Source organism: Camelina sativa, chromosome 15 (assembly GCF_030686135.1).
Source record: "Camelina sativa cultivar CO46 ecotype springtype chromosome 15, ASM3068613v1".
Lineage (NCBI taxonomy): Eukaryota > Viridiplantae > Streptophyta > Magnoliopsida > Brassicales > Brassicaceae > Camelina > Camelina sativa.
Window position 1 is genome coordinate 12,944,528 of NC_141894.1, and position 27,605 is coordinate 12,972,132.

The 27,605-nt window shown below is 35.1% G+C and overlaps 6 protein-coding genes and 1 pseudogene across 18 annotated transcripts; 3 read left to right on the top strand and 4 right to left on the bottom strand.

The window, feature by feature from the left end:
* Positions 1-6,994: 6,994 nt before the first annotated feature.
* Positions 6,995-11,119, bottom strand: LOC104711458 (uncharacterized). 13 transcript variants are annotated; one of them, XM_087488258.1, is made up of 10 exons: positions 10,645-11,119; positions 10,200-10,524; positions 10,011-10,133; positions 9,794-9,859; positions 9,401-9,533; positions 9,245-9,315; positions 8,646-9,027; positions 8,405-8,535; positions 7,359-7,740; positions 6,995-7,248 (listed from the first exon to the last, which is right to left on the bottom strand). In XM_087488258.1, exons 7-9 carry the CDS (start codon positions 8,829-8,831, stop codon positions 7,668-7,670), a joined length of 390 nt encoding a protein of 129 aa, XP_087344384.1. In that variant the 5' UTR covers positions 8,832-9,027; positions 9,245-9,315; positions 9,401-9,533; positions 9,794-9,859; positions 10,011-10,133; positions 10,200-10,524; positions 10,645-11,119; the 3' UTR covers positions 6,995-7,248; positions 7,359-7,667. The 13 variants fall into 13 exon arrangements, with proteins under 13 accessions (XP_087344384.1, XP_087344388.1, XP_087344392.1 ...); XM_087488262.1 differs by having other exon boundaries at positions 10,200-10,518; positions 10,645-11,032; XM_087488266.1 differs by having other exon boundaries at positions 10,649-11,015.
* A 313-nt stretch (positions 11,120-11,432) lies between these two features.
* Positions 11,433-12,358, bottom strand: LOC104746715 (defensin-like protein 46). Its single transcript, XM_019236975.2, has 2 exons — positions 12,194-12,358; positions 11,433-11,717 (listed from the first exon to the last, which is right to left on the bottom strand). Exons 1-2 carry the CDS (start codon positions 12,276-12,278, stop codon positions 11,569-11,571), a joined length of 234 nt encoding a protein of 77 aa, XP_019092520.1. The 5' UTR covers positions 12,279-12,358; the 3' UTR covers positions 11,433-11,568.
* Positions 12,359-14,629: 2,271 nt separating this feature from the next.
* LOC104746716 (protein CDC73 homolog) lies at positions 14,630-16,350 on the top strand. The gene is made up of 3 exons (XM_010468243.3): positions 14,630-15,811; positions 15,906-15,988; positions 16,096-16,350. Exons 1-3 carry the CDS (start codon positions 14,743-14,745, stop codon positions 16,186-16,188), a joined length of 1,245 nt encoding a protein of 414 aa, XP_010466545.2. The 5' UTR covers positions 14,630-14,742; the 3' UTR covers positions 16,189-16,350.
* Positions 16,351-17,122: 772 nt separating this feature from the next.
* LOC104746717 (non-specific lipid transfer protein GPI-anchored 5) lies at positions 17,123-18,113 on the bottom strand. The gene is made up of 3 exons (XM_010468244.2): positions 17,706-18,113; positions 17,569-17,625; positions 17,123-17,476 (listed from the first exon to the last, which is right to left on the bottom strand). The coding sequence occupies exons 1-3, from the start codon at positions 18,025-18,027 to the stop codon at positions 17,346-17,348; spliced, it is 510 nt and encodes a 169-aa protein (XP_010466546.1). The 5' UTR covers positions 18,028-18,113; the 3' UTR covers positions 17,123-17,345.
* Positions 18,114-18,435: 322 nt separating this feature from the next.
* Positions 18,436-19,773, top strand: LOC104746718 (non-specific lipid transfer protein GPI-anchored 20-like). Its single transcript, XM_010468245.2, has 3 exons — positions 18,436-19,111; positions 19,210-19,236; positions 19,330-19,773. The coding sequence occupies exons 1-3, from the start codon at positions 18,784-18,786 to the stop codon at positions 19,584-19,586; spliced, it is 612 nt and encodes a 203-aa protein (XP_010466547.1). The 5' UTR covers positions 18,436-18,783; the 3' UTR covers positions 19,587-19,773.
* Positions 19,714-21,517, bottom strand: LOC104746719 (proteasome subunit beta type-2-A). Its single transcript, XM_010468246.3, has 3 exons — positions 21,178-21,517; positions 20,926-21,049; positions 19,714-20,223 (listed from the first exon to the last, which is right to left on the bottom strand). The coding sequence occupies exons 1-3, from the start codon at positions 21,333-21,335 to the stop codon at positions 19,891-19,893; spliced, it is 615 nt and encodes a 204-aa protein (XP_010466548.1). The 5' UTR covers positions 21,336-21,517; the 3' UTR covers positions 19,714-19,890.
* A 2,465-nt stretch (positions 21,518-23,982) lies between these two features.
* On the top strand, positions 23,983-25,302 carry LOC104748435 (uncharacterized; annotated as a pseudogene).
* The last annotated feature ends 2,303 nt before the right edge of the window (positions 25,303-27,605 follow it).

Consider the following 27,605-nt stretch of genomic DNA (forward strand, 5'->3'; position numbering starts at 1 on the left):
ATTAAACATCTTGAGTACCTTTTCTGTATATGCCATTTAATGCACAAGGATTCTATTATCAATGTACTCAAGCTGCAATCCCAAACAGAACTTAGTTTTACCTAGGTCTTTCATTTCAAATTCTTTCTTTAGATATTCTACTGTTTGGGCGATTTCACCAGAGGTCCAAGGATGTTTAAATCATCCACATACACTGCTATGATTACAAACCCTTTGTTTGCAAACTTTTTATAAAAATACATGGACTGATTGGGTCATTCTTATAGCCTTCCTTGGTTAGGTACTCACTTAGTCTATTGTACCACATTCGACCACTTTGCTTTAGTCCATAAAGGGATTTGTTCAGCCTTATGCAGTATTGTTCTCGAGAACCATTCTTATCTTTGAGCTCAGTACCCTCTGGTAATCTCATATAAATTTCATTATCCAGTGGACCATATAAATATGCGGTTAAAACATCCATTAACCGAAAATCCAGTTTTTCTCTTATAGCCAGACTTAGCAAATATCTAAAAGTCGTTGCATCCATCACAGGGGAGTAAGTCTCCTCATAATCTATTCCTGGTCTTTGAGAGAATCCTTGTGCTACAAGCCGTGCCTTATATCTCACGATTTCATTATTCTCATTTCTCTTTCTTACAAAGACCCACTAATGTCCAACTTGCTTTATATCGAATGGTGTCCTTAAGATCGGACCAAACACATTCCTCTTCTTTAAAGAGTTCAACTCCACGTCAATGGCTTCTTTCCACTTTAGCCAATCTTTACTTTGAGTGCACTCTAATATAGATGTGGGTTCCTGATCCTCATTTATTTCAAGTGCTACCTTATAAGCAAATATTTCATCAATGTCGACATTCTTACGGTTCCATTGTATTCCAGACATGATATAATTGATTGAGATCTCATTATTATCAATACCTTCAGGACCTTGAGGTTCAGCGTCCCAAACCTCATTCGGTACCTTAGGATTTGCCGCAGCCATGTCTGTAATTTCCTTAACCTCGGTTTGTTTTACACCTTTCTTAGATTTCCGAGGGTTCTTATCTTTGGAACCTAATGGTCTACCTCGTTTTAAATGTGGCTTAGACTATGTAGCAAATTGATTGTGTTCCTTCTGAACATCAATACGTATTGGTGCATTACAAGCTGGTATGTACGATTTTGTTACTCTCTTTGGGTTAGCAAAGGAATCTGGCAATTGATTAGCTGGCTTTTGCAAATGAATAATCTTTTGAACCTCTGCATCACATGCTAGAGTTCGAGGATCTTGCCAATTTAAGGATGTTTGATTCCATGATAGTTCTTTAACCAGCTTGCTTGTCTCTCCACCCAACATAGGAAATTCGGATTCCGTAAATTGACAGTCCGCGTATCTGGCCTTAAATAAATCACCTGTAGTTGGCTCAAGATACTTAATAATGGTGGGAGACTCATATCCAACATATATTCCTATCCTCCTTTGAGGTCCCATCTTAGTTCTCTGTGGTGGAGCAATAGGTACATAAACGGCACACCCGAATGTTTTGAGATGGGATATGTCTGGCTCTTGACCCGTTAATAATTGGGATGGTGAATATTTATGTTCACTAGATGGCCTGATGCGTATAAGCTCTGCTGCATGTGATACTGCGTGTCCCCAAGCCGACACAGGAAGCTTTGACCTCATTAGCAATGGTCGAGCAATTAGTTGTATTCGTTTAATGAAGAATTCTGCTAATCCGTTCTGTGTATGGACATGTGCCACAAGATGTTCCACACTCACCCCCATGGACATACAATATTCATTAAATGCTTGGGATGTAAATTCACCAGCATTGTCTAGACGTATAGTCTTAAGTGGAAAATCTGGAAAATGTGCTCTTAGTCTTATAATTTGAGCCAACAGCCTAGCAAATGCTAGGTTCCTTGTTGATAGCAAACAAACATGCGACCATCTGGTCGATGCATCAATAAGGACCATAAAATATCTAAACGTCCCACAAGGTGGGTGTATTGGTCTACATATATCTCCTTGTATCATTTCCAGAAAGTTCAAAATCTCCTTAGTTACTTTGACTGGTGATGGCCTTATAATAAGTTTCCCTTGTGCACATGTTACACACGTGAGATTCTTAGGGATAACTTTTCTCTCTTTAAGAGTGTGCCCATTTGAATTCATAATTAGCTTTCGCATCATGTTAGAACCCGGATGGCCAAGCCGGTCATGCCATAGAGTGAATTGTTTATTGAACATTTTATTATTTGCCAAGTTAGCCTCTATCATATTAATCTTGGCATGGTAAAGACCAGTGGCTAGTGCAGGTATAGTCTCTAGGACTTTCTTATGTCATTGAACTCTTTATTTCTTCACCCTTTGTTTCAACATGGTAACCATTCAATCGAATGTCCTTAAAGCTCAATAAACTTCTCTTAGACCTGGGTGAATACAAGGCATCACTTAGTTCAAGATGTGTGCCATTTGGTAATAATATAAGCATGGCCGTAGCCTTCTATTTGGCTTGCTATACCCACAATTATACTAACATTGGCATTTTTTATTATGAGATTAATAAAATATCTCTTGGCCTTCAAAATTGTGTGGCTGGATCCACTATCCACCACAAGTACACTCTTGTCTTCAGCCATTTCTATAATGGACAATAATTTTGTTTTAAACTTTAATAAAACAAGCAAATATGTATTGAAGGAAATCAAATCATTGAGCTTAAACCAAATAATTATCCAATAAAATAATCCAATCAAAATGCAAAGCATAAAACATAGAAATTAAACCAAAGCAACATTTAAAGTTAGTTATCTTCTTTTAGGCAATCAGAAGTCTCAAAGTCAATCTGGTCATCATTCTCATGGTCGAAATCTCCTTCACCATCGAGATGAACCAGGTTAGCTTCTGGATTTTTCTTCAAACTCTCTTGATAGAGGTCAATGAGAAACTTAGGCGTCCTACACATCTTGGCCCAATGATTAGACATACATCATCGGTGACAAACCGATTTGGCCTTGTGTTGCGGTTTGAAAGACCCGCGGCCTCTACCACCACGACCACGACCAAAGTCGGATCGGGTTCCACGGTTCCCTTGGTAATGTCCACGACCACCACGTCCTCTTCCACCACGGCCACGACCATGGTGCTTATCTCTATAGACGTAATTAGACTTCTTAGTTTCCTTGGGTTCTTTAGGCTCTATAGGCTCTGTGGGATTTTTCTTTGCCATGTCAACCTTGTGTGCTTCTGGAAATGGGGTTGCACCAGGAGGTCTCAATGCACTATTCATCATCAATAGTTCATTCTTATGCTCAGCTAGCAGCAAACAAGAGATTAGGTCTGCATAGGTCTTAAACCCCTTTTCACGATACTGTTGCTGAAGCAGTATGTTGTTAGTGGGAAAAGTAGAGAATGTCTTCTCTAGTAGATCCTTCTCAGTAACCTCAGTACCACACAACCTCAAAATCGAGACTATCTTAAATACCTCTGAGTTACACTCATCCACGGATTTAAAAATCCTGGATCCTTAGGTTTTTCCAATCAAATTGAGCCTTTGGTAGGAGCACCGTCTTTTGGTGTCCATATCTGCTTTTCAGCTCTGTCCAAAGGTCAAGAGGATCTTCAATAGTGAGGTACTGGTTCTTGAGACTCTCAGTAAGGTGATGGCGTATATGCATAATCGCCTTATACTTTTGCTTTTCAGAACATCCAAAGTCTTCCTCAATGCACTCGCATAATTCCTTTGATTTTAGATGGATCTTAGTATCCAAAGCCCATTGCAAGTAGTTGTCCCCAGAAACATTAAGGGCAGCATAGGAGAGGTTGTTGAGCTTAGCCATCTGCACAATACATAAATTGACAACCGATCATTAGCATGCGGTATTTAAGACCGAACCATGCAATCACTTAATAGGCCATGCGGTATTTGAGACCGAACCATGCCCTCAAATTAAACATAGGTCATGCGGTATTTGAGACTGAACCATGCCTTGCCTTTACTTATAATTTTCGTGGCTTTGGTATGCATGAAAAACAAACAAACCTAGATAGACACTAGCATGTAACAATTTCCCTTTTATTAAGTATTTCCTTTTTCTTAGGTTGAATTTTCTATTCTAATTAGGAAAAGTTTTTAGGAAATATTTTCTAGGTTTTAGGATAATTACTAAGATTGTTTTGGAAGTTATCCTAATAATTTCAAGCAGTCCCTAAATAACAACTCCAAAAAGCAAATAACGATACACACTCAAAGATTAACAAATTAGTTATTTTCGGAAGTAAAAACAATATATAAAAAAAAGAGATAAACTTTTAATTATAGAAAATAGTTGTTTTTTTTCTGCGGTAATACACTAATGTATATCTATTTACAAATCTACTATCTACATCACCACTAAAAGTGTATTTGTACACACAAATATATTTTACAGTTAAAATATATTCTTTAGTCTTTACTATTACCAACAAATTGTCTTTATGAACTCATTAAATAATATATTATATGTCTCTTTACTTTAACATTTGTGTAGTTACAAAAATGCATATGTTAATCTTACATACTCCTATCTTATATATTACAATAGCAGTCTTTTGAATAAATTATTTGATTGGTGAAAAAAATATGAGACAGTCTATTTTTTTATGTTTTTTTTTTCAACAATATTTTTCTTTGTGTAAAGGTGAGTATTTACATTTTTTAAGAAACAGTAATTAATTGTATAATTTTCACAATCATTTTTTTCTTATATAAAAAGTAATATTTTTTCTTGTAAAATTAGCAACTTAAAATTAAAATAAGTAAACAATGTTATAATTTCGAATTTTATGATATATATATATATATACTAGCAATTGATCCGCGCTACGCGCGAGAGTTAGATGAAAGTGTATTTCGAGTTTTTGTGTATATTAATTTTTGGTTATGTAAATTCATTTTTATGTCTGTTTTTGTATTTGATTTGGGTGCTTATATTGTTTGTTGGATACTTTTTAAAAAAATAGGTTTTTCCAGTAAGTATAATTAGTGTGCTGTTTACTTTTCAAAATTTGAGATCATCTTCTGTGTTTTTCTAATGTTTTTTTCAATAATAATGATGAGAAGTTAACATTGTGTACTGAAAATTGTTGTTTTCCTGTAGTTGTTAGTTGTGATTAATTTATTATTATTTTTCATTTTGTCATTCTCTAGCATTTGGTCCGGGAGTTTGATTAGGGTGTAATATGTGTTTTTTTGGTGGATATCTTTTAATGTGTTTTGTTATTTTCTCTTTATATATTGGTTGCTATATTTTTGGTGTTTTTTTTTTTTTGAAAAAATGGTGATTTTTGGTGTTTGTTGGTTTTGAAAAAATGGTGATTTTGGTTTTCTTGCTTTCTTCATCTTCTGTGTTTTACTATGTACTTTTACATTTTTATTTTATATTAGTTATGTTTATTTTAAAATTTGGTTTTGTTTTTCAGTTATTTAAATTGCATATTTGTAGTGTCTGATATTATTTATTTCTAAAAGTATTTGTTAAGTTAGTGGTAAAAAATTTGAGGAAGGGTATTGACTCCCTCTATCTTCATACTCCATTTTAGCTATAAAAAAACAAAAAAAAACTAAAACAATTCAACAATTTTATTTACATAGAGAGATCAAGTCGAGTTTGGTTACATAGAGATGATTCAACAACCACATTTATCTAGAGAGATAGATCAGATTGGTTTCGAACGGACTAAAGATTTTCAAATGATATATTGATATATAATTTTTTTTTTTTAAATAAATGGTTGATTTACAAAACAGTTATAAAAAAGTGGAAGTGCAATATACTTTTGTTTCATCACTGATCATCGTCTTGGAGATGAGAAGACTCTTCTTGTACACAGCCATATCAAAACCTTCAGAAGCTCTTATGTTTTTTGGTTTCAGTCCATAGTATCCTTGCAAGGAGTTCATGGCTGGAGACACCTTCTTTTCTGAAGGCTTCAATTTCAAAGACTGGAAGGAGTCAAATAATACGTCTTGGTTGTTGCCATTGCTTGATGACGATAAAGCTTGCTCCGAACACCCCTCACGGCAAGAAGAATTCATGGGAATAATTACTTTGATATGTGGATGTCTTTTAATGCAAATCAGTAGACGATGATAATGATCATTTTTACGACTCTACTTAGGGGGGTTATTGGTTTAGGATTTAGAAAGAATTTGAATGATTTTAAAAGTTATGTAAAATATGTTGTTATTCAATCAAGACTTTTTAAAACTCTTTAAAAGTTTGGTGTTATTGGTTGTGGATTTGTAAAAAGTTATCTAAAATCTTGATAAATCTAGTGTTATTGGATTAAGAGTCTTATAAAGTCATTAAAAGTTTTATGTTATTCAATTAAAACAAAAGAATCATGGATTGTTAATGAATTCAAATTTTGTGTTATTGGTTTAGGATTTTATAACATTTCCTTCATAACAAAAGTCATGAAAACTCTTTCATCAAATAGAAAGATTTTGAAAGATTTTATGAAATATTTTACAAGATTAGGAAACACAAATCAGCAAGATTTAAAATAACTTCCTAAACAATCTCTTATAGAATCCTTCGTTTTTACTTTCTAATTTTCTATGATTTAAAAAATCAGCAAGATTTTTAAAAACACAAAGTCATTAAAACTCTTTCTAAATCCTAAACCAATACCTCCCCCTTAATTGTACTTTTACTCATTCTCTTACTTGCTTTAAAGAACATTGGTTGTAACTAATCAAGATAAAAATAAACTTAAGAGTTCATAGCCTTCTGCACAAACTCTAGAGCCGATAGAAACTTTACATTTTACCAGTAGTAACTTTGATTCTGCGGTGACATGACAAACAACATAATTCAAAATGTCAAAACGGTTCTTTTACGAAAGAAAGCTGTACCCATCTTGGTTTGATATCATCGCTCCTTAACACTATCCTGATCTTATGGAACCTTCTTTCAATGAGCTTGCTAACCTAGTCTAAGTTTCTTAATGTTACTTGGGAAATGCACAACAACATAACTTACATGTAATCTAATGTAAACAGCTCAAGTTCTGCAAAAACCTTATAAGTCACACTGTCACAGACTACATACCACGAAGAGAGGGTGAAGAGGCTAAAAAAAATACCCAAGATTAAGAGAGCCGTTAGATAAGCATGGGGAAGGAGGATGTCTGCCAGGTAATGGTATTCGGAGAGACTTGAGAGCAAACATCTGAAGATCAGTCACAAGCCCATTCAGCTTTGTAATATCTGCAACCTGATCAATCACCACACTTAATTCAAAAAAAAAACACACACAAGACCGCAAAAAGAAAAAAAAACTAATCCTTTTAAACACGATTCATTCAGCTTTCTAAACTATAATACCTCAACGCTGTATTTGACGGCAATGCCAAAGAGAGTATCAATCTTGGAGACCTCATGTTTGATATAACCAGCGCCGGTAGGAGTGGTCGAAGAAGGTGGAGACAAAGACGGTGACGAGATACGCAGTATCTTGGAAACAGATGATGATGATGATGATGATCTTCTCGAAGGACTATAAGGTGCCATTCTAGGATTCTAGGTCTAATCCAAACCATATTGTCTTACAAAAGACTAATCCAAACCAAATCTTATATACAAAAACATCAACTACTCTCGTCTCTAATCTCTTCACCTCTCTCTTTTGGGTTCTTACTCAACGTTCACTTCATCATCCTTGCTTGAGGTTGAATGCCTTAGTTCTTTCAAGAACTTTTTGTAGCTTCTGCAAAACAGAGTAAAAAACATAAGTTAAGGATGGTTCTGTAGAAGATATCTAACTAAGACTGAACCTGCAGGTGTCCACAGTATCACTACAAGGAAAATAACTTTGTCCACAGTATCAAATATCAATGCATATACGTAACATGTGAGTGATTTCTGACTTCTTTTTTTGTTACTTGAGTTTTGATAATTGAATAAAAATTGTTCACTTCAAAGGTTTAATTGTACTTTTACTCATTCTCTTACTTGCTTTAAAGAACATTGGTTGTAACTAATCAAGATAAAAATAAACTTAAGAGTTCATAGCCTTCTGCACAAACTCTAGAGCCGATAGAAACTTTACATTTTACCAGTAGTAACTTTGATTCTGCGGTGACATGACAAACAACATAATTCAAAATGTCAAAACGGTTCTTTTACGAAAGAAAGCTGTACCCATCTTGGTTTGATATCATCGCTCCTTAACACTATCCTGATCTTATGGAACCTTCTTTCAATGAGCTTGCTAACCTAGTCTAAGTTTCTTAATGTTACTTGGGAAATGCACAACAACATAACTTACATGTAATCTAATGTAAACAGCTCAAGTTCTGCAAAAACCTTATAAGTCACACTGTCACAGACTACATACCACGAAGAGAGGGTGAAGAGGCTAAAAAAAATACCCAAGATTAAGAGAGCCGTTAGATAAGCATGGGGAAGGAGGATGTCTGCCAGGTAATGGTATTCGGAGAGACTTGAGAGCAAACATCTGAAGATCAGTCACAAGCCCATTCAGCTTTGTAATATCTGCAACCTGATCAATCACCACACTTAATTCAAAAAAAAAACACACACAAGACCGCAAAAAGAAAAAAAAACTAATCCTTTTAAACACGATTCATTCAGCTTTCTAAACTATAATACCTCAACGCTGTATTTGACGGCAATGCCAAAGAGAGTATCAATCTTGGAGACCTCATGTTTGATATAACCAGCGCCGGTAGGAGTGGTCGAAGAAGGTGGAGACAAAGACGGTGACGAGATACGCAGTATCTTGGAAACAGATGATGATGATGATGATGATCTTCTCGAAGGACTATAAGGTGCCATTCTAGGATTCTAGGTCTAATCCAAACCATATTGTCTTACAAAAGACTAATCCAAACCAAATCTTATATACAAAAACATCAACTACTCTCGTCTCTAATCTCTTCACCTCTCTCTTTTGGGTTCTTACTCAACGTTCACTTCATCATCCTTGCTTGAGGTTGAATGCCTTAGTTCTTTCAAGAACTTTTTGTAGCTTCTGCAAAACAGAGTAAAAAACATAAGTTAAGGATGGTTCTGTAGAAGATATCTAACTAAGACTGAACCTGCAGGTGTCCACAGTATCACTACAAGGAAAATAACTTTGTCCACAGTATCAAATATCAATGCATATACGTATCAAACCTTTGAAGTGAACAATTTTTATTCAATTATCAAAACTCAAGTAACAAAAAAAGAAGTCAGAAATCACTCACATGTTACGGTGATGGTGCCGTAACCATAACTCGTATCGTAAATTATGAATTTCGTTCCAAGAAAATTAGACCTGAAACAGAGAAAGTGATACTTATGCATAAGCTGGAAACTTTTCACTAATAAAAACGTTTTATAACTCTGGCAAAGTGTTTTACCTGATTTTGCCAATGTAGGTATTGCTTGATCTCGAAATGGTATTTGCGCGCATAGAGATCACATACTCGGTGTAAGTAGTTCTTCTTATGCGTTTTACAGATAGAAGGAACTTTCCACTCTCAACTAACAAAGCTGAAAAATAATAAACAGACCAATGGATAAGAAGTGGTAATGAAAGAGAACAACTTGGAACAGAATCAAAGAAGGTGAAGCTTTACCAGGACTGAGAAACCTGCAATAAACTAAATCACAACTTAGTGGGAAACTAAAATTAAGTCAGATTGGTAAAAGATCTATACATACAAACTCCAATCACCCAAAAAACTGAGTTCATTCATATCCTAAGAACAAGGTGAATCAGATAGAGAACTTTTGGCTATGAACTAACTAACCTGTGGTAAGACGCTTTTCTTGCCCGCCGGATATGCCTCTTCTCATTGCATTTCCAACCAATATTTCTGCACAAAATATCAAAGTCCGAGGATATGAAGATTCCATACAAGATATAATTAAGTAGGTAATCAAGTCCTAAAGAAAAAAGATAAGAATTTAATCAACCCCAGCCACTACAAAAGTTAAACTCCACATTAAATTCTTCAGTATACTCACTAAGAAAACATGCTTCAAAGAGTTCCATAAAGACGAAGTGCCTTCCCTTCAACGACCTCACATTCTGCTTCCACGCCTAAATTCTCATACCTCACCTCTGTGCTCAGGAACTCCACACCGACCCTGCAGGTTTTTTAAGCTCAAGTCTCATACTTTCAAGAAGCAGATTCACAATCATATACATATCACCTGTCCATCCTTCTTCTGATTTTGTTGAGCAGCTTGAGATTGTCATTCTAATTGTGTTTGATGAGCTTCTCAATCATCAGATGACGTTCCATGGCTTTAAGCTTGGTGACATCAACAACCTTTTTCCCTTTCCCTGCAGCCTTGCCATGGTTTTCAACCAGAGAAAACCGCAGCCGTTTAAAAGTGGGAAATCTCTTGATCCCACCCCATTGCAGAGCATGCTCTGCTTCATCAACACCATTCTCAAGCTCATTTCTTAGAGAGCTGCTCCTGGAAGAAGATCCGTTGCTTATTCCAAAACTTGTCTAAATCGAATCACCTAATACTTGAATTAACAAACAAAACCCATATCATTACAGATTCATACAGCGAGAAGAGAAGTGAATCAACACAAATGTTGCAAAAACCCCTAAAATCTGAGATAAGCAGAAGAAGATGAGATTACCGACAGAGACTTAGAGATCCTTTTTGTGACGATGGTGGAACTGATATAAATCAACATGGAGGAAACCCAAAGTCGGAATCTGGCAAGAGATTGGTTTATATAACAGAAGAACTTACGACAATTTAAGGAAGAAGTAGTGGACTGTCCATTAAATCAGAGGACATGGAAGAACATAATTAACAGTTACAAACGAAACCGTAGCAATTGTGATGGAAGACATGGAAGGATAAGTGAAAGTGTAGAGGACTGGAAGACTTCAATTCGCATCAGATGGTGAAACGGCATGGATCGTGAGTTAAGGAGAAGAGCAACCGGTGGAGATGGAGCGTCGTCAACAGCGCGAAGGAGAGACATTCATAGGTTTAATCAATAAGATAGAGAAATGGCTAGGCTTGATTTAATTCTGCAAAACTTTGGGCTAAGTCCAATCCGAAAAACCCAAAATTTTAAGAAGAAATGCTGACGTGGCAGCACCAGAAGTGAGAAAAAGCCAACTTTATATATATAGATATATATATAATTTCCTTATAATGATTTTTCTAAATTTTAAAGCTGTTTAAATATTTTAAATAAAATTAGATTTTCTTTTTTCTATTTTACTTTTATATAAAAACTTTTTATGGTATATTTTGAATTTTTACATTTTTATTTTTTTATAATTTTAATAAATTTAAAATTGACATGTGTCAATATCTGAATGATACAATTGACACATGTCACGATCTTGTTAATGAGTAATTTTGATATCAAACTTTATATAATAAGATTCAGATATAAAGAGGAAATTATTTATTATAATAAACTGTTTTTTTTTATTTCATTGCATTTATATGTAAAACAAGATACAAGTCCAATAACTTAAAGATAATAAATGCAAAGCTAGAATCGTCCATCTTGAAAGAAAGGATATATAAGTAATTTTTACTACTTTTGGCAACAACATTTGAAAGAACATGGAATACAAAGAGAACCACATTGTCCACTTCTAAATCCAGCTTTAATACAGTAGTTCATACATTCATCCCCTCCGTAACACCGAGTATCGCAATGGTCAATTGAGAAATTCTTGATCCCTGCATATATACAAGTCCACATATATATTGACATAATCAATATAAAATAGGTGTAACTCTTTTTATAAAACATATCCAAATAATACCCCATTCGGTTCAAAATATAGGATGTTTTGAGCAAAAACACGTATATTAAGAAATGTTTACTTTAAAAAAGTTCAACCAGGTATAAACAAGAATGCATTTTATAAAGTATTAAACTAATCTAAAAGTTGCATAAAAACTTGAAAAAATCCTATATTATGAAACAAAATAACTTCTCTAAAATATCATATATTATGAAATGGAGGAAGTGTAATTTTAAGGAAATTTTTTAATGCATGTCTATATAAATATATATGTATATAGAAACATAGAAACAATAAAATAAAAGCATTGTCATTACCAATATATATATATATATATATATATATATATATATCTTTTGAAATGATCACTACTATTTTCAAAATAACCAAATCAAACTTTAAATATACCTGAAGCCAAAACGTCATTGTTAGACAACGAAACTGCAAGTATTATTACAAGGAAACAAGTCACCAAAGTTTTAGTACTACACATAGTAATTTCTTATATAAACTATATTGAGCAATTCAAATGATTTCTTTCTTGGATTTTAGAGATAAGTTCTATTGAGTGACAAAAAGGAAAAAGAGATAGGTTCTATTTATATAACTTTTAGTCTTCGATATTTTGTATTATCATTAATTGATTTTTCTTTCTTGTCATTTTTTTTTTTTTGGCAAAAGATCTTTTACATTTATGACTATGTAAATATTTACATTTAATGATCATAAGGAGAACTTAAAATTTGACATTTGTGAGTGTATATGGTCAAAGACAATTTATTGGATATATTATCATTATGATCAATCAATATCTAAAGTTAAATTTCATAATTAGACAATTTTGTTTATATTTAGATATATCGTATAAATTTTAGCTGATTTCAAAATTGATATCGAAAAAGAAACTGAAAATTACATTATATCTGTAAAATCATTGACGTTTTTTTTTTGTTAAAGGTAAATTCATTATGCCATAATACATTATATAATATAGATTTCAAGAAACTACGAAAACAATTTTGAATCATTGTCACATGCCATTATGTAACGTCCGTAACCTGGAAACAAGTTGTGTGTTTAGTGTCGTGCGACATCAAAGAGGTGTCAATCGATAGCATCAACATTTAAAGTTGATCGGTTTAGGGGTTCTCTTCCAAACCGTTTTATATTCCCTATTGAAGGAGAAGAGAGAGTTGTGTTGGTCTCTCTTGGAAGGAAGGAGAAAGGAGTGGCATGTAGGATGAGAGGGAAGCACCGCTAGTTGTGTGGTGTTGCTTCTTGCCCATATTTTGTCACTAATTCGAAGTAAGTAGGTGATGTTGAGCGTATTTAAGGATTGAGATGATTAATGTGGGATTGGGATGTGTATGATGGATTGGGAGGAATCCTTGAGTTGTTTTTCGTGGTTTTTTTCCATGTTAGTGTGTTGTTTATTTGCTTAATCGTTAGGGGAACAAGTATGTTTCTGTAGTTAGGTTTTTGTACCAATCCGAGTAAGTTTCTAACGAATCCAAATCTATTCAACATATTATAAATTTTCTTTTCATAGAATCAACATATACGCAAATGAGTTTAGATCACCACACTAGACTAAAACATATATTAACTTTAAGAGTACAACTTTCAAAGCTTCCTGACTAAGCAAAGGTGGTTATGTTTTCCTTCAAAAAGGAAATTAAGTCAGCTCGGAGTTTGCTTCCTAAGCCGGCTCCTATTTTGATTTCTTGATCCGGGAATTTTTCATTAATGAATATGGCTTCAGTGAGGTAGTCTCGGAGTTACTTTTAGACTGGATTTTTTGCTACCTCGAGCTGTGGTTGCTATTGGATTAGCAGCTTGTGACTTGTGAGGTAACAACTCCTGGCCACTTTTTGGCTTCCCAAGATCTCCCAAACTCCCTCCGGATTGGGAACTTAACGCACTGATGGTACGTTGAGGGGACTGCCTTCATTTGGTATAACCATGGTGATCCCATTATTGCATTGTAAGCTGCAGAGCGGTCGAAGACCGTGAACTCTACCATCTTGATCACTCTGGACACTGGCAGTGCGATCGTCCCTAGATACATTGATGTTTCGTTTGTAAACGAGACTAGAGGCGATGGGGGACCTGCGATGTGTTCTCTTCTAATACCCATCCTAGTGTTATGTATAGCCCTGGGCGTTCGGATTTTCGGTTCGGATCGGATCGGTTTTTTCGGATTTCGGATTTTTCGGATTGGGACGTATAGAATCCGTTTAGAATCCGACTGTTTTTCGGATCGGATCGGATCGAATTCGTTCGGATTCGGATCGGTTTTCAACTTTTTTCTAGAATCCGAACTTAAACCGAAACCCTTATATATGTCATTCAGGAAGTTAAACCAAAAAGTTGGAGCAGCTCAAATGGTTAGCGTGTGTATGCCTTTTCTGAAAGGTCTCAGGTTCGAACTCTTGTCCCGTCTATTCTATATTAAAATTTTAAAACAGATCCGTTTATAGCTAATGGGCTTGGGTTAGAAGCCCAAAAATAATACCAATACCTAAAAATTAACTGGGCAATTCGGTTTAGCGGATAACCGATCGGATTTCGGTTCGGATCGGTTTAAAACCGAAATCCGAATCGCACTCAATATAAAAACCGATCGGTTCTTACAAAGAAACTGAAACCGATTAAAATCGGTTTTTTCGGATCGGTTCGGATCGGTTTATTCGGTTTCGGTTTATTTGCCCAGGGCTAGTTATGTAAATAAACCGCAACAAATGTAAATAAATTATATAAAGAGATTATTCTATTGGGCTTAGAAAGCCCATCATTGGATTTGGGGACTTTTCTCTTAAGACCCAAATATTTCGAGACTTTTTTAAATTACCAATGTACCCTCATCTCTTACTATCTTCTTCTTCAATTGAGTCGAGCTCCGTGTAGCATCATCATAAACCCTAAAGATCGAACTGAAACAACCAATCTCTGAAACCATGGATCCGTTATCAGTGCTGAAAGATTTCACAGTCCGAGGAGAAGCTGATAAAATCGAGCGAGTCGGAGCCAATTACAGATTCGGATCGGAGTATTCGTTCCCATGCGCGACGGAGACGGCGTACAGATCAAAAGGTGGGACTCTCTACACACTCGAAGCATTAGTCCACTATGTGAAGAATCATCATCTAAAACTCGGAGAGTACATGCAATCAACCGTCAAAAGCTCAGTCCCGGCGGTGACTTTACCAGATCGGAAACCTCTCCTCGAATACCTCACCGGTAAAGTAGCTTCTTCCGACGCGATTGATTACCTACTCCTCCAGCAGCAAAACGCGCAGAGTCAGAAACAGAACGAAGAGTATCGACCAGATCAAGATAATTCAGCTTTCGTTTCGAGGGAGAGCGCGATTGAAGATATGGAGGTTGAAGATTTCGGCAAATCCGACGAGGACGTTGATTACATTATGCTGATCCGATCCAACGAGCGGCCGTTGAAGAGCAGAGACGCGATTCTTCAGTGTAAGAACAGGGATTTTTATAGTGTGTTGGTGAATTCGACCAAGAGGGAAGAAGAGAGACAGAGGATTGAGTCTCATCAGAGGAAAGATGGATTAGTTGCTAAGAGTAGGTTAATGGGTGCTGAAGAGAGAGGTATTGTTGGGTTTAGTGGTGGTGGAGATGATAATGGCTATGATGCTAACCCTAAATCTAAGCTTCATTTTAAAGCTGGGAAGATTGGTGAAGGTGTTCCTATAATTCTTGTGCCGAGTGCGTTTCAGACGTTGATTACTATATATAATGTTAAGGAGTTTCTTGAAGATGGTGTTTTTATAGAGAATGATGTTAAGGCTAAGGAGATGAAGGGTTTAAAGCCTGATTGTATTACGGTTCAGAAGAAGTTTAGTCGAGATAGAGAGAGAGTTGTGACTGCTTATGAAGTTAGGGATAAGCCCTCTGCTTTGAAGCCTGATGATTGGGATCGTGTTGTTGCGGTTTTCGTGTTGGGAAAGGATTGGCAGTTCAAGGGTTGGCCTTTCAAGGATCACGTTGAGATATTCAATAAGAGTAAGTAATATGATTATTCAATTCTTTTGGTTTTCTTGAGCTTAAGAGTTCAATTCAGTTGAAGCTGACGTTTTTTTTTTACTATACTTTGCAGTCATTGGATTCTACATGCGGTTTGAAGATGACAGTATAGAATCCGCCAAGACGGTGAAGCAGTGGAATGTAAAGATCATCTCGGTGAGAAATTTATTACCCTTTTAAATATGCTGTTTCTGATAAAATTATCATCCAGATATGATTTACTGAATCTTGGAACTTTCTTTTGTGTTTTTTGAACTAATCAGATTAGCAAGAATAAGAGGCATAACGACAGGGCTGCTGCATTAGAAGTCTGGGAAAAACTCGAGGAGTTTGTGCGATCTCGGTCACATTCTTAGTATCTAGACTGTTGTAGAATATTTATTTCTGTATCAATTTTCACACTTTTCATCATTTTTTCCTCGGATAATCTTACTACTTTCTATAACATTGGAACATAGTGATACAGTTTTATGCAATGTGATTGTTTTTTATTAATGCTAAATTGAAACTGTTCATTAGCTTTCTCTTTCACGTCTCTAATGGTAAATTGGAACTGTTCATTAGCTTTGGAAGGTGAATTAAGATCAATATATTTTACGGTTTGCATTTTCTACCTTTTGTCTCAAACATTCACTGCCTTCTCCAACGATTAGCGAAGGGTAGAGAGCCTGCAAAGCACTGTAAATTGGGATAATATGTGAAGAATAGAAGCCCATATGGCCATCCTCTTTTCATCATGTTGTTGTTACAGGTTGAACTTCTACAGATGATGTTTCTTAATTAAGCTTTAATGATGGTGAGGGAGTTCCTGACTTCCATTTAGCTTGAGCTGTAAAGATTGTCTTACCTTAACGATCCAACCATGGTTCTTGCCAATTGAAGTTTCAGGTATGGAAACAAAAGTACTGCATTATTTCACATGTTTTTGCTCTTGTTCATAACAGAAGAGGAAGTATTGATCTCAAATTGGTGCACGGATCTGATATGGATATAGACTGTCTTCTGTTTGTTTCTTACCATTGCATACAACGATTAAAAAGGTTGGTTTTTCTTATATCTAACTTTAAAAGTGTATCTCTCATTAGCTTTCATGTTCCATAATTAACGCTAGATCGTTGCTTGCCGCCTAAAGTCTGTCATATTCTATAGGATGTTTTTATTTCAAGCCAAGTTTGGGATATGTGTTTCCATCTATCATCTCTGGTTCTTGAGTTTTGAATCTAAACTAGTTAGATTGCTACCATCTAAAGTGATATTTGTTGAGAGAGTTGTTCTGTTTTTCACACTGTGTTCTGGAAAGCAATATTTATTGTAAAGGTAAATAGATCCAACATGCTCTCCGTTGATACAACAAAGCAATATCACCGGGAGAGTAGGGATTTACAGAGCATAAAATACATCACACAAAATCACAACAAAATGTGAATAAATAGGGAAAAATAAAGAATGCAATCTGAGTGGCACAAAAGCTTCATCGGTTTCAGTAGAAACATGGATGGGGAAAATCAGTAACTCAGAAGATTGCGATGTAGGAAGCCGCGGAAAGGATGGCAAGAAGAGGAAATGAGAACTTGATAGAGCTCCCATCAGACGATGGTCCGTCTCCTTCCCCTGCTGGTACGGTTTTCGATCCATTTCCTGGTCCTAACATAAATTCACGATATGGATGCATTAGATAACATAAAGATAAGATTGAGACTGGTGTTTCTTCCTTGCATATGTTTTAAGTCAGTTACCTGAAGAGTTTGGTGATTCTGCAGGAGAGTCAGAAGTGGAACCACCACCACCACCACCTACAAAAACATATACTGCTAAGATTCGCAAGCTTTGGGATTGGAACAATCTTCAGAAACTGATGTTTTGAAATTCTTACCGGTACTACAGCGACTGACTGGAGGAGTCTGAACATTACAAGCCTTTGGCAGACCAAGAGCTTGTGTTTGGTTAACGTTGATACCTAGCTGAGAGCCACCACCGTTGAGGACTTGACACAAACAGTCAGGAGAAGACTGGACTACGCTACCCAACTGACGACAGCATTGCTGAGAAGGAGAAGTAGAGTTTCCGGTTATGTAGTTGAGACACGGCGATAAGCTAATCAACACGTTTGTGCAGCCTGACTGAGCAGAGACCCTTGTAGAAGTCATCACAGCCATAAAAACTGTAAGACACACTAAACATATTCCCATTTTCATGTTTTCTTGAGAAGTTGTGTATGGAGAGAAGAATCCTTTTGAGTTTGTTTTGGTTTAGGTTTTATTATGTTTTGTTTGTTTGATTGGATATTGTGGAGCCTTTGGGTATAAATAAAGAACTGAGGACGTAAAGGTGGCTTAATTTGGGTGACCAACTCTTTCCTACTTTTCTAACAGTTTTTGTTTTGATCTGTTCAGACTCGGACAAAACGAGTGTTGTGTTGTGAACAGAACTGATCCGTTTGTAGTTTTTTAGGGTCGGTGGTCTTTGTGACGGTCTAGCTAGGCTTGGTTGTTGAACTACTTCCTCTGATTAAGGTTTATGGAGTTTAGCTAATTACTATACAATAATACAGAACTGTTTTGTATTCTTTTATTTGTATTTGACTTGACTAATATTAACAACAGGTGTCGGAAAATTCTCAGTTAGGACATCATCTTTTACAAGTCTATTGACGTTCTAATACAACACAAGACATGTAATGTATCTACTACACTCTTCCTCCGGTACACGTGAATGCATCCAATTGGCTAATTCACTTCCACCAACGACCCCCAATTATCAATAAACGAACATGAGTTAGTTATTAGTGGTTGACCTATACTCACTTCTTTTTCTTCCCTCCACTTTTCTCCAATCTATAAAACCCAAATCCCCACAATTGCTTCCTTTCTCATCACACATCAAACACCTTACCACAAAATCTTTAAACATCCAAAGAAACAATAAACAAACAAAGCTTAAACGATCCAACAATGTCGAAGATTCTTGTCGTGGTGGTTGCGATGATCGCAGTGCTAGCTTTGCCGATTCACGGCCAACAACAGCCACTTAGCCAATGTACCCCGTCGATGATGACCAGCGTGAGTCCTTGTATGAGCTTCATAACCAACAGTAGCAGCAATGGAACTTCTCCGTCGTCTGATTGTTGTAACTCGCTGAGGTCTTTGACCACTGGAGGAATGGGATGTCTTTGTCTTATTGTCACTGGAACTGTTCCTTTCAATATTCCCATTAACCGCACAACCGCTGTCTCTCTTCCCCGTGCTTGTAACATGCCTAGAGTCCCTCTTCAATGCCAAGGCAAATAAAACCAACTCACTCCCCTCTAATTATTACATTATATATACCTGCTTGAATCAGTACTCTAATATAAGTTTTGATCTTCCATCTCTTTACAGCCAATATTGCTCCAGCTGCTGCTCCTGGTAAACACTCAATCACCTTATCATCTCAACTCATTAAGTAATTAGTTGCTTGATAGATAAATTGATACGAATTTTTCTGTTTTGGCAACACAGGACCTGCTGCTACATTTGGACCGTCGATGTCTCCAGGTCCAGCGACGAATCCTATTGTTCCAGAGCCGACTTCGTCAGCTCAGACTCCACAGTCTGATACAACCCGACCTTTTACACCATCTGTTGACGGTGGAGCTCCGACGTCAGATGACGGAGGAAGCAGCAGTAAACCTTCTGAGACTCCTTCGTCCGCTTACGCACTCTCACCCTCTTTTCTCTTCTTCAGCATCGCCCTTGTAGCTCTCAAGTTCTACTGATGATTTCTTTGTTTTTCGTTGTATTCTTCTTCATGTGATTTGATTTATGCATCTTTGATTATAGAAAAAAAAACCATTTATTTGGTCATTGCTTGGTCTTGGTGGAATAAGCTTGTGTATATTGTTCTTTGTTTCGAGTGAAATTTATTTTGTACTGTTGAAGTAATATATCATCATTTTTATGGAATCACAACACTATTGATGCTCAAAGATGAAAAGTGTCAAAACACTAACTCCCAACTTCTTTATAATCAAAAGCAAATGTCACACAAACCAACATATGAAAAACCAAACAAAAACAAACTCAGACAGCAGCAGTCGTGACATCCACTACGGATTGACGCCTAGCATATTCACGAGCTCCATCTTTGTCAACAATCTTGATCACAAAGTTCGGTGGCGCAATGACCAGTCTTGAACGGATTTCAAGTATGCATTTGTCCACCAGTTCAATGGCTTCTTCTACAGTCATGTCGCTGCGGTAATGTCTGTCCATTGTGGAGAGGGAGAAGTAGGAGCCATAACCGAAAGCTCCCTTGTCAACTTTGTGAAGGGTTGCAATGTAATCGATGTAGTAAAGAGATGCACCACTCTCATTGTCGTAGCCAGCCAATAGTATATTCACCGAATACGGATTCTGATTAAATGGAGCAAAAATAAAACACACAGAGATATCTCAAATTTTTTGCCATCAATGAGTAGCCAATCATAAACAATACAGGGAAATCCAAAGCAAAGACCATATGAGATTTTTGTGTATAGCCCTCAAGACTCTAATACTAATAAATTAGCTTCACATTTTACATAATCAAGTCATTTTAGCCTTGTAAAATCTAACACATGGTCGTAACAAAGCGTAGACGTAACAAAACTCTCAGTTACAACCCAACCTATTCCACCAAACAGATGCATATCAATAATGTAGACGATAACAATATTAAGTAAACTTCTGCAACTCTTGTAGTGATCATAGTGATCATTTGGCTATAGAAGACATTCAAGCACAGAACAAGATAGTAAGTTCCTTCAAGTTTGGGATAGTCTCACTACAATCCTAACAATGAAAACCAAAGCAAGTCCTCAAATCAAATCTCCTAATTACTCTAAAGTCCAAATAAGACGGACTTAACTAAAAAGTTCCAACTTACAAGACTCATCTCAGAACTACTCAACACTGCTGCCACATATAAATGGAAGTTAAACTTGTAAGACCATGGACTTGAAGAAACAAAGACCTATTGGCTATCATAAGCAACAGAGAGGGAAGCTTCAATTCAAATACACATAGAACTGCAAAAACGAACTCAATTCAATTTCACAAAAGGCTAAAGTTGTATACCTTCCTCAACGCAGTAGCGAGCTCTCCGCGAGTGAAATTGGCAGCAGCGGAAGTAGTCAAAGGGATACCGTTTCTGAATTTGTACAAGGAAACATTCTTCTGAACGTACTCCGTAAACTGAACCCTAATAATAATCAAACAACCCCAAATAAGCGAAGCCTAGTTCAAATTACTCTATCCATCGCTAAATTATATATATATATATATATATATATATATATAGAGAGAGAGAGAGAGAGAGAGAGAGCTTACCTATCACCTGGCTCGCCACTAGCAGCAACAAGCTTGTGAGAGTCGAGCATCATGATCTTGTCTTCGTTGTTCTTGTGGAGAAGGATACTGTGAACCGCAGATGTATCAGCAGCAACGATGGCGAATCCATTCCCAACAAGACCGAATACACACTCCATTATTGTATTCTGCTACAGATCTGTTTCGTCTCAGACTCCGATTCCGATTTGCTTTTTTTTTTCTCCGGCGTTGTTAGAGAGATTTATAAAAAAAGTAAAAGCGTCTTGGAGAACAAGCCTTCTCTCTCTTACGGAGAAGAAGAAGAAGAAGAGGGATGATTTGGTTAATTCACGTGATCATCAGGGGTATTTTAGTCATATCAGCTTAAAAAGGAGTTCTGAATGAGATGGGCCTTGAGGCCCGTTATCTTAACCCAAAACCCATTCACACTAGGAAGCGAAAGACTCTTTTTGCCAACCTTTATAGTTTACTAGGCCCGCACGATGTGCGGCTATTAAAACTATTGAACAGAATAAATTTTAAACCCTAAACAATTTTTTAAAAATATAAAAATAAACTTTATTTCTTGAAGTAAATATAAAAATAATTGTTTAGTTAGAGAAATTTTTTATTTGTATTTACCTTCATACACTTATTTATATTTTATATTCTTAATATATTATAACAATTATTACAATAATCTAAAGCTAAATTATATCCCACTAAACGTTTGCCAAATACTCATCATTACAGATATTATTATTGTCAGATTTAAAAAACGTATCACAACTTATTACAAAATATTTTACATGCAGAGAATTCATCAAAGCAACATATACAGTAAAACCTCTATAAATTAATAAAGTTGGGACCATGAAATTGTATTAATTTATAGAGGTTTTAATTTATCGATAAATTAATAATTATTAATTTATAGAGAGACTTTCCAAATTTGATAAAAAAAAATATTAAAAAAAAGATTTAATCTTTATAACTAATATTTTTATAAAATCAATTACAATGAAAATAACAATTATCATGTTTTGAAGATAGTATTCAAAGTTTTTTATATAGTAAAAATATTTAAAATGAACTCTAATAAAAATTAATGTGTAGATATATATATATATATTTAGATAGTTTTATATAATTATTAATTTATAGTATTGATGGGACTATATATTTACAAAGAAATTTCAAACAAAATTTTATTTTATTATATTATCAAATAGTGTCCAAAATTACACTAGTCCCAACTTGGAACCGGAGAAATTTATTAATTTATAGAGATTATTAATTTATCGAGTATTAATTTATAGAGGTTTTACTGTAGTTTAATAACCACATACAATGTTACTGTATGTTTCACCATTAAATATATGCTATTAAATCCTAAATTATTTTATTGTTAAAGTATGCTATTTATCACCACCTATAAAATATCTTTTAAACAAATTATAACAAATTTTATGTTGTTTGGCATAATTATAGTTCTTATAATTACTAAAATTGTCTTGTTACATAATTTCTTTAACCGTGATTTTTTTTTTACTCCAAAGATATTTTGGATGAACAACTAAAGGAAATTATATACTCTATTACAAAAATAAATATAACATAAAAAAAATTGAATATTATAATCATGATGGTATATATAAAACTTAGATAATTCACATATACAAAATAGAAACTTTATAAACAATCCAAAACATGATATATGTCATAATCACGTTAAGGATAGATAGATGCCTTATTTACTCCTTAGAAATATAGCATTGTACCAAAACTACTTAGAAATATGACCATATCTCAAATATTCTCGAGTCGTAAGTTCTCAACTTATTTCTACCCGAATCGAAAGTTCTCATATATTTCTCTATATACATGGATTTAAACGGTTTACGAACCAAATTCTATAGAAATACCACATAAATCAAGTTTGAATCTAATTTTAAAACGGTTTACCGTGCCAACTTCCGAAAGTTTAAAATCGCTTTTCAATTACTCAATCAAGCAGCTCTTGTTTCAGTACCGGATTCATTGACATTATCTAGATGAGAAAACTCTAGATTTTGACTAAATACATCAACTACCGACTAATCTTTGAAATTTATAACGCTACTAACTGTAGAATCACTTTTGGAACCTCCATCAGTGTCTCCATCCTCAATTAATTTAGCGGGCTTTAGATACTTTGATTCCATTTCATTGCATCTGATAGCTTCCATTCAAAAATCCGCACGAATAAAAGACCCACAATAGATCGGCAAAATTATATCAGAAAAAAAAATCAAAGATAAAAGATTTTGATATAAATATGTAAATTTTATGTAGATATAATGTTATTTTTTTAATTAGCTATTCCTATTACGTTTCAAAAATAATAATTCTTTTTACATAACTTATATTATTATTTTTTTAAAAATTTGTTATTCACTATTTCTTGATTAATAATAATATACATGCTTAATGAAATTTTTTTTATACATGTCAAAATCTAATTGAGAAAACACATATAATATAATTAGCATACAATGAAAAATATATTAGTTTTGTCAATTTTTCTTTTTGATTTAGGAATTTTTTTTTAATGTAGATTTAATGTTATTCTTAATTAGCTGTTTTGAAAAATAATATTTTTAATGTTATTATCTTAATTAACTGTTTTAAAAAATAATATTTTTTTGACACATGTCAATATCTTATCGTATACTTGACACGTGTCATGATCCTGTTAATGGCTAACTTTGAAAACCCAACTTTATATAATAAGGTTATATAATCGTGATTAGAAGTCTCGCTACTCTCTTGTTTCTCGATCTTTGAAGTAGCAAAGTCAGAATGGTGAAAACAGAAAATTCAAGCCTAGTAACAGATTCTACAATGAAGAACAAGTTAGTAGATCGTCCTCCTTGGACCTATACCATGCAGATCCAAAGCCTCTCCCAACTCAAGGAACTCTTCCCTGAATCCGAATACAAATCCCTTACTTTCTCTTCAGGCAAATACAACTGGTATAATTAATTACAAAACCCTAAACCCTAATTTGGATATACTAATTTTTTTCTTTCTAAGCTACTATAATGTTTATTTCTTGTGTTGATTTAGGAGACTGGTTATATACCCAACAGGAAACAAGAAGGACAGCGGGGAGGGATAATGTATGTTGAGTTAGATACCTCAAGCCTTACCGCGTCTACGGTTTTGGCATATCTCACCTTCTTCGTCTACAATAAGAAAGAAAATAAATATTTTACTATTCAAGGTTTGTACTTTCATATATAGCCTGTTATATATATATATATATATATATATATATATTTATGTGTGTGTTTAGTAATGAATTATATATATGTATCATTCAGATGTTGAAGGGAAGCACTTCAATGCAATAAGACCGGTGTGGGGATTTCCGCGAGTGCTTCCGCTTGATACGTTCAATGATCCTAAAAACGGATATGTGTTCGAGGGAGATCAATGTGAGTTTGGTGTTGATGTGATGGTTCCACTTGTCAATTGGGAAGTTGTCTCTTTCCCTAATACACCATCTAAGACAAAGTTTTCTTGGACGGTCAAGAAATTCTCTAAGTTGAAAGATCATTGCTACGTATCAGACAAGTTCATTATGGGAGGAAAGAATGGGTGAGTAATATCAATATCAAGTTCATTATGTGTATTTGTGTGCTAACCATTATAATGTTTTTGTAGGGTTATAAAGTTGTATCCCAAGGGCTACACTACAACATATTCCAAATCTTTGTCCATGTTTGTGTTTCTGGCTGATGGTGAAACAATGAAGGCAGGTGAGCAGATTCACATACGAGGGGTTCTTCGACTTCTTGACCCATATGGACAGAAGCACGAGACAGTAATGGGTAAAATTCTTTTACCTAAATACCACTTGATGAGATCTAGCTAAATACTAAGATATTTCATTAGAGATTGCTTTCTGTTTTTTTTTTTTTCTTTTTTTTTTTTTTTTGCAGTTGACAACAGATACAATTACGACACTCGAACTCAAGGTTGGGGTTGGTATCACTTTATATATTTAGATAAACTTCGGGAGGCTTATTTGGACAAAGAAGACTCTTTGCAAGTAGATATCGAATTTGCAGTTGTTTCGACTACCACGTCTTCTCCATGAAGATCTACGTCACCATTAGTTTGCAATATTTAGTTACTGAACGTTGCTGTCCTTTTTGTTTTTTGTTTTTTTATGACTATGTATATTCAGATTTTATGTTTTTTTCCCTTCTTAATTAATTGCTTAGAAGAGATAATGATGTACTCTGTCGATTATTTTATTTAGCTTTTGATTTGGTTATTTTTTGTTCTTTTTTAACTCATCAAAAAGATGTCTTTAGGTGAGCTGTGCATTCGGTTACTTTGTTCATGTTTCAGTTTAGTTTGGTTCTTGTTTTCTTTTTTGAAATTTTTTGATTAGGCGCAAAGTTGCAATAGATTTGGCTCGTGAATCCGAGCCAAAACGTCACCCTTGTCGCAAATGTGTCGAGGTTGCTCAGCATATTCTCTTGCCCTAAAACCTAACAAACACACAAGTTACATTTTTTAAGGAGAGACATAAAAAGACAATTTCGAAACTATCAATTAAACACCAATAAAAAGAGTATTGTTCCAATATGCAATTCAATATTTTACTAGATCGATGGTTTTTGCTCGAGTAATGACTTCTACATTATTGGATACGACAATGTATGTTGTGATGAGTACACTATTAGTGAATAGTGATTTGGAAAAACTACATGAACTGAAAAAAACGAAGTTCTCCATTGTTTTGTTCATAAAGGGAAATGAATATTAATAACGTCAATAATGGAGAGTCAAAACCAAAATTAACATTGGTTTGCAGCCCATGAGCCCAACAGAGGTAAGGGTAAAAGGGTGGAGATGCAGTGAACATGTAATAAAAATTAAGGCTTTGAATGGGAGGACAGAAAAATAGCAGATCACTCTTTAATGTAGTCCTCCTATCACTAAGTTACCATTCAAAAAAAATTTTGTTTTTAAAAATTAATGCAGATGAACTGTGTGCAGTTCATATTTTTTTGTCTTTTTGTGGTAAATGCAGGAGAAATATGTGCAGATCTGGTCTACAGCTTTTTTGATGCTGTTCACCTTTGATCTGCATTTGAACTGCTAAATTTTTTATCTACTTTTATTCTGCTTGATCTGCTTGAACCACTTGATCTGCTCTGCATTACATGCTTTCTCCATTCAAGGCCTAAATATGGGAAAATTATCAGATCTGCCATGTACAGTGATAAACATTGTCACCAATGCCATTTTCTCTTCACTCTTTTCCCGCCTGCCACATAGCTATTATCAAATAACCATTATACCCCTTATCTCATTTTTTTTTATTCAAATTTTTTTTTTCTTTGTATCTAGAACAAAGTCTCTCTCCTCATAACTCTCGATTTTTTCTCTTTTTACCAACTTTTCATCTTCTTCTTCTTCAATATTAAATTGTCATCTGAATCTCCTATTTCTCTGAGTTCTCCTGCAGTCATGCAGTCAATTCTACTACGTTTGAATCCTCCGACTGCTCCACCTCCGTCCGTCATGGCTGGCGAAACATCTGAGACGAGTTCCTGAGTTGAAACCTTCGTCTTGTCCGCTTCCTTCCTCCATAACAGTCAAAACCGCTAGGTCTAGTTCCAGAGTTCTTCTATCTAATAATAGGCAAGCAAAATCGTAGGTCGGCAGATCCGGTGGACCAAATCCAGCTGCCCAGATCCGGTGGACCAGATCTAGCCGCCCAGGTTTTTGTCTATCCCTATTATGTATTTTGTTCTCTTGAGTAGACTATATCTGTTTGGTCATGATAACAATAGATCTTGTCCACACTACAGGTCTGCAGATCCCGTGTCTGGTGGACCAAATCCAGCCAACCACGTTTTTGTCCACCACTATCAAATTTGTCCACACTGCAGGATCCGCTGTCCGATGGACCATGTCTAGTCTACCAGGTTTTTGTCCACCACTATCATGTCCTTTGTTCTCTTGAGTTGGATCATATCCGTTTGATCATGCGTTTTTTGTCCATCGCTAACAAAAAATGTGTCTACACTGCAGGTCTATAAATCCAAAGGACCACATCTATCAGCCAAAGTTTTTGTCCACCACTATTATGTCCTTCGTATCTTGAGTTGACCATAGTCAATGTTTGGTCTCACGATTCATGGACTATAAATACAGGCCAACAACAAAGGACAACAATAAAGGCCAAATTGTGGACTAAAAATACAGGACATCAAATTGTGGACTAAAAATATATATGAGAAAACATGTCCATAGTTAATGTTGTCCACCGTATAAACTGTAATATCTCATACCAAACAATTAATCACTAGCTTATTTCTCCTTTTTTCTTACAAGGGTAAATTTATCTTTTTATTTATGCCACAAAGATGAAAAGTGGCACTTAT

Excerpts from the sequence above, each read along its gene's own strand:
- LOC104711458 (XM_087488258.1), bottom strand. The coding sequence starts at position 8,831 with ATGGCACCTTATAGTCCTTCGAGAAGATCATCATCATCATCATCATCT. Across the intron at positions 8,536-8,645 it reads CCGTCAAATACAGCGTTGAG|GTTGCAGATATTACAAAGCT; the intron begins GTATTATAGTTT and ends GTGATTGATCAG. Across the intron at positions 7,741-8,404 it reads AACGGCTCTCTTAATCTTGG|AAGCTACAAAAAGTTCTTGA; the intron begins GTATTTTTTTTA and ends TCTGTTTTGCAG.
- LOC104746715 (XM_019236975.2), bottom strand. The coding sequence starts at position 12,278 with ATGTGTAGTACTAAAACTTTGGTGACTTGTTTCCTTGTAATAATACTT. Across the intron at positions 11,718-12,193 it reads CAATGACGTTTTGGCTTCAG|GGATCAAGAATTTCTCAATT; the intron begins GTATATTTAAAG and ends GTATATATGCAG.
- LOC104746716 (XM_010468243.3), top strand. The coding sequence starts at position 14,743 with ATGGATCCGTTATCAGTGCTGAAAGATTTCACAGTCCGAGGAGAAGCT. Across the intron at positions 15,812-15,905 it reads CGTTGAGATATTCAATAAGA|TCATTGGATTCTACATGCGG; the intron begins GTAAGTAATATG and ends TATACTTTGCAG. Across the intron at positions 15,989-16,095 it reads GGAATGTAAAGATCATCTCG|ATTAGCAAGAATAAGAGGCA; the intron begins GTGAGAAATTTA and ends TGAACTAATCAG.
- LOC104746717 (XM_010468244.2), bottom strand. The coding sequence starts at position 18,027 with ATGAAAATGGGAATATGTTTAGTGTGTCTTACAGTTTTTATGGCTGTG. Across the intron at positions 17,626-17,705 it reads AGTCAGTCGCTGTAGTACCG|GTGGTGGTGGTGGTGGTTCC; the intron begins GTAAGAATTTCA and ends ATGTTTTTGTAG. Across the intron at positions 17,477-17,568 it reads AGAATCACCAAACTCTTCAG|GACCAGGAAATGGATCGAAA; the intron begins GTAACTGACTTA and ends AATTTATGTTAG.
- LOC104746718 (XM_010468245.2), top strand. The coding sequence starts at position 18,784 with ATGTCGAAGATTCTTGTCGTGGTGGTTGCGATGATCGCAGTGCTAGCT. Across the intron at positions 19,112-19,209 it reads AGTCCCTCTTCAATGCCAAG|CCAATATTGCTCCAGCTGCT; the intron begins GCAAATAAAACC and ends ATCTCTTTACAG. Across the intron at positions 19,237-19,329 it reads TGCTCCAGCTGCTGCTCCTG|GACCTGCTGCTACATTTGGA; the intron begins GTAAACACTCAA and ends TTGGCAACACAG.
- LOC104746719 (XM_010468246.3), bottom strand. The coding sequence starts at position 21,335 with ATGGAGTGTGTATTCGGTCTTGTTGGGAATGGATTCGCCATCGTTGCT. Across the intron at positions 21,050-21,177 it reads AGTGGCGAGCCAGGTGATAG|GGTTCAGTTTACGGAGTACG; the intron begins GTAAGCTCTCTC and ends GATTATTATTAG. Across the intron at positions 20,224-20,925 it reads TCGCTACTGCGTTGAGGAAG|AATCCGTATTCGGTGAATAT; the intron begins GTATACAACTTT and ends CCATTTAATCAG.